Source organism: Penaeus vannamei, chromosome 26 (assembly GCF_042767895.1).
Source record: "Penaeus vannamei isolate JL-2024 chromosome 26, ASM4276789v1, whole genome shotgun sequence".
In the NCBI taxonomy this organism is placed as follows: domain Eukaryota; kingdom Metazoa; phylum Arthropoda; class Malacostraca; order Decapoda; family Penaeidae; genus Penaeus; species Penaeus vannamei.
In genome coordinates this window covers 4418029-4423028 of record NC_091574.1, presented here as the reverse complement: position 1 = coordinate 4423028, position 5000 = coordinate 4418029, and the positions used below count along the sequence as shown (strand labels likewise).

At 41.1% G+C, this 5000-nt stretch overlaps 2 protein-coding genes across 6 annotated transcripts in view; both read right to left on the bottom strand.

The window, feature by feature from the left end:
- Positions 1-5000, bottom strand: part of LOC113803010 (uncharacterized) — a gene marked incomplete in the record, with an annotated part of 27230 nt that overhangs the window by 1258 nt on the left and 20972 nt on the right. Inside the window, 1 exon segment of the mRNA XM_070139971.1 lies at positions 1-4163. This exon segment is cut by the window's left edge and continues 1258 nt beyond it. Coding sequence (XP_069996072.1) covers positions 4122-4163 — 42 coding nt within the window.
- The window catches only part of LOC113803000 (uncharacterized), a 67100-nt gene that overhangs the window by 46598 nt on the left and 15502 nt on the right, over positions 1-5000 (bottom strand). The window lies entirely within an intron of this gene.

Sequence of the window (5000 nt, the reverse complement as noted above, 5' to 3'; positions counted from 1 at the left end):
AGGAGAGGAAGAAGACAGAAAAGGAGAGGAAGAAGACAAAGAAGGAAAGGAAGAAGACAAAGAAGAAGGAGAGGAAGAAGACAAAGAGGGAGAGGAAGAACACAAAGAAGAAAAGGAAAATGAAGAAGAAAAAACGCTCGTTGAGGGGCGCGCGCTAATCGTCACAGCTAACCAAACCGAAGAGGACGAAACACAATGAAACGACGAAACAAAGTGACACACTTGGAACTCGAGGAATGGAAGACGAACACTGGGCATAGCAACAAGCAGCATAAATTCCTTTTTTAAAATTTCTCTCACGGACGAGGAGGAGAGGGGGGAGAGAGGGAGAGGAAGGGTGGGGGGGAGGAAACGGGAGTGCCATCCTCTTGGCCCTGTCCTTGTCCCTGCCCCCCTCCTAGCCCCCTCCCCTGGCCACGCCCCCTACGCCCGCCCAAACGCCACAACTTCACCTTAAGTACTAAAATAAGGGAAAGTTCGACAACACTTTATCATCTTAAAAGTAAAACAATAATAATAATGATAATAATGATTACAATATCAAAATAATAATTACTATTATTATCATTATCATTACGATTATCATAACAAACATAAGAATAAGAATAAAATAGAATTTTAAAAAATACAGTTAATGCCAAAAGGCTGAGATTACCATCCTAAGACACACAGTTTAAGCCCTTAGTGTCACGGGCGCGGGTAAAGCTTCAGATCTGTACGTGTTCAAGGTATGAGCGTTTTAGGAAAAGCGAGGAAATGGGGTTTTAGTCGTTGTAACAGACATTATGGTAGTTGTAGTGGGAGGACTAATATTAGGGGTAATGTCAGTGCTGGTAGTAGAAGTAGTAGTAGTTGGAGTGGTAGAAGAGGTTGTGTAGTGGTAGTAGTAGTTGGAGGAGTGGTGGTGGGGGTAGTGGTAGTAGTGGTAGTAGTAGTAGTAATTGTAGTAGTAGTAGTAATTGTAGTAGTAGTAGTAATTGTAGTAGTAGTAGTAGTAGTAGTAGTAGTAGTAATTGTAGTAGTAGTAGTAGTAGTAGTAGTAGTAGTAGTAGTAGTAGTAGTAGTATTCGAAAAAAAATATCACACAAAATAGTTTTCTCATCTGGTTCTCAAAGCCGACCCCTTCCAGCGCATCGACATCCCTTCAGAAGCCAGCAAAGCGCCCACCCCAAACAGACAACATTAAGCTTCCCCTCTATACCCAGGTCACTCCCTCCCTACCCCCCCTCGCCCTTCCCCCACCCCCCTCTACTCCATGAGCCGAGCGAGCGAGGGGATACTCGTCTCCCCTCTTCTTTTTTCTTTAATTTTTTTTTGACGCACACGACACCGGATATCCTAAAAATAATGTTGTTGAAGGCTACACCAGAGCTACGCCTCACGCGGTCTCGCTCTGCTGGGATTTCTGAATGTGTCACTTCCCGCCTCTCTCTCTCTCTCTATCTCTCTCTCTTTCTCTCTCGCGCGATCTCCTGTGCGCTTTGTCCTTGAGGCGATTAGAGAAAAAAATAAGGATGTAAAAAACAAAGACAGAAGCTAACCCTTGTTGTTGTCCTTGTGAGGTGTTTGATAAAGAATAAGAGAGTGATTTGGAAAAAACCTGATGGATGTCTTTGTAAAATATCGTTGATAAGATGGGAAATAATTGTCATTATCGTCATTTTATTACAATTTTGCGGGAAGGCGAATGAAGGATGATATATAGGACCGTGAACTCATAAAACTGGTCTCTTTTGGAGAGCTAAAGGTGAAACATTGGTCTTTCAGAGACTTAAGAATGAAAAAAGTCGGTCTTTTAGTTTTCGAAAAGAACACTGGGTCTTCCGAAGTGTTTAAAATATACTAATGGGTCTTTAAGTCGGTCTTTTAGTTTTCGAAAAGAACATTGGGTCTTCCGAAGTGTTAAAAATATACGAATGGGTCTTTATGGAGAGCTGAAAATAGACTGAGGGGTCTTTGAGGCTTCGGGTGTCGAAAGGGGTTTGACTAAGGGCATCGGTTGGGCAAGACCTCGAATTCCAGGGACTGTGGCTCATGATAAAATGTCGACTCTAAGGGTTGATAAGCTATTTATATGTTGATTACACCGGTTGAATGGGAATGCGATTGGTACAGAGGGAAAGGACAAGATGAGATCAATGAAAGTTTGTTTCATCCTTGTTGTGAATCTCTCTTCTGCAGCCTAACATTTTTTAAATATATTTTGGCGTCATTATTTGGTGAAAAAATATCGAGGTTTCGATTTAAGAAGCATATGAAAGCAAGAAATGTTAGCTTGTTGAGACACAAACACAGACAGACACACACACACACACACACACACACACACACACACACACACACACACACACACACACACACACACACACACACACACACACACACACACACACACACACACACTGTACATATATAAAACAGCATAATGATCGCTCATACCTAAAACATACGTGATTATAAAATCTGCAATTTATTACCCACCTAAAAATGAAGTATTCAAACACAGTTTTACTGAAGTATAAAAATCCAATAAAACTCCAAGACATAAAAATACTCCTTAACATTTAACTTCATGCATAATTCGAAAATAAACCAAAATCTTTCTCTTTATTCAGTAAGTGGTCAATTCCATTAAAAAGTAGGGAAAGGCGGCAGAACTTATAGATTCTTCTTACATTCTTTTTTTTTATGGGTTCTCCCTTCTCGAAACAAGAAGTCAAAATAAGAAAGAGGAACTCATGACAGGCCTTCGCACACTGGACGCCCATAAGACACAATTTAAAGCACTGGAATCACCTAACACGTGACGCCCTCTTTGTGACAATTCAACCCTTATACTACATGGGGCAAGTCTGTTGAAATGTTAGAATCGTAATTGTATGTGTGTGTGTGTGTGTGTGTGTGTGTGTGTGTGTGTGTGTGTGTGTGTGTGTGTGTGTGTGTGTGTGTGTGTGTGTGTGTGTGTGTGTGTGTGTGTGTGTGTTGTTTGTATTATACATACACATACCCTCTGGACGATAACAATCTTTTAAATCTATATTGGTTTTAGGGAAGACAATCACCAACCTCTACCTACACAGAAATTCCTAACAATGACCTGTTTATGTTTTTTCTCTTTTCCATTCTTCCTTTTATTGTGCTACAACCTTTAAGTGGCACACTGGCACTCTCTTGGCAGTTCCTTTGCTTTGGCACATTGAACACTATGCTACGGTGATGCAGAGAGACACATATATAATGCATTGTGTCTCTCTGTCTAACAAACACTGGGAGCAACATGTATAATGCATTAGTTTCATCACAATAAAAAAAATCGTTCACATCACCGAGAAATATATAATAACGTTCAGAATCTAAATGCATTGTTATACATTTCAATAATTAAAAAACCGGTTAAAGGTAAATTGTATAGTCGCCCTCATTTCATAGTTAATTTAACTTTGTAGATAAGATCAGACTGTCAGAGATTCTGTTAAAGCATTCAGTAAACTCCAGAGAGCGAACATAAAAAAAAAAATCTGTACAATGAAAACATTCCAAAAAGAAGTGGAAATGACCACAAATTTCCTTCGCAAATATACTACATGTAAAACTGTATACAGGAGGCCTCGAGCAGACAGCTGCCTCTTGAGCTGCTCTCTGAAGATGGGCGTGTATCTTTCAATCTAACCTCCATGGCGGTGGGCAGAGAACACACATTGAGTAACTCACATTCTGATTTCCGCTGTGGTGGTGGGTTTATAAATCACGTCAAGTGGGCACGGGACGACATACGAGTAAGAATGGGTCATGCGTTCATCCCACAATGCAACAATCACTTTCATCTGAGAAAAGGCGCGGGGAGAGGATCCGTCTGAGGTCCAAGGAGGTCGACCCTCTTCCTCCCTCTTCTTCTGACGATTCCTCTCGTGCAGATCCCCCCGGGGCGCCTCCTCTTCCATGGCGATTTCCCTTATAAATAGACTGCGTTGGTCCCCGTGAAGTAGGGCACCTAGCGCGTTTGTTGTTGTTAATGGTATTGTTGTTTTTCCTTCCAGTAATGGGGATGGTTCACATGCGGGTCACCATGCAGTGCCTCACTTAATGCGTGTTTCCATGGTGGTGAGATTATACACCCCGGTTCATATGTCGGTCTCCATGGTGGGAACGCGCTGCTTGCGGATCTGGAAAGGGAAGAGGGAATCAGGCCGGAGCAGGGGATTTTGACGCGGATTAAGGAAATGGAAGAAGAAATAAGACCATCATTTGGAGGGGGACCTGCTTGCGGATCTGGAAAGGGAAGAGGGAATCAGTCCGATGCAGGGGATTTTAACGCGGAATAAGGAAATGGAAGAAGAAATAAGACCATCACTTGGAGGGGGACCTGCTTGCGGATCTGGAAAGGGAAGAGGGAATCAGTCCGATGCAGGGGATTTTGACGCGGATTAAGGAAATGGAAGAAGAAATAAGACCATCACTTGGAGGGGGACCTGCTTGCGGATCTGAAAGAGGGAGCGGTAATTTTCGATGACGAAGAGATCAACGTTCGGGATCCTAACTTGGCCTAGAAGAAGACAAGAAGAAGAAAAGATAAGAATAACGTTTTCTTTTTTTCTTGGGGGGGGGGGGGGCGGGCTCAACTCCTTGGGACTTACCAATGTTCACGCCCCCGGGAAAACAAGCTACACAGATTAACATATGAAAACATGATAACAATGCGAGAGATAGTCAAAGTGAGGCCTAATGGGAATCCCACATTTCAAGGACATAACATCAGCATACGTTATCACGAAGGAGAGCTGGATTTAGAACCACCAGACAGAAAAAAAGGTGTTTGTGAATGTTTGTCATGTTTGTACCGTCTAACCTCAACTACAAATATATATTCTTTCCGAATATATATATATATATATATATATATATATATATATATATATATATATATATATATATATATATATATATATATATGTATGTATATATATATATATATATATATATATATATATATATATATATAT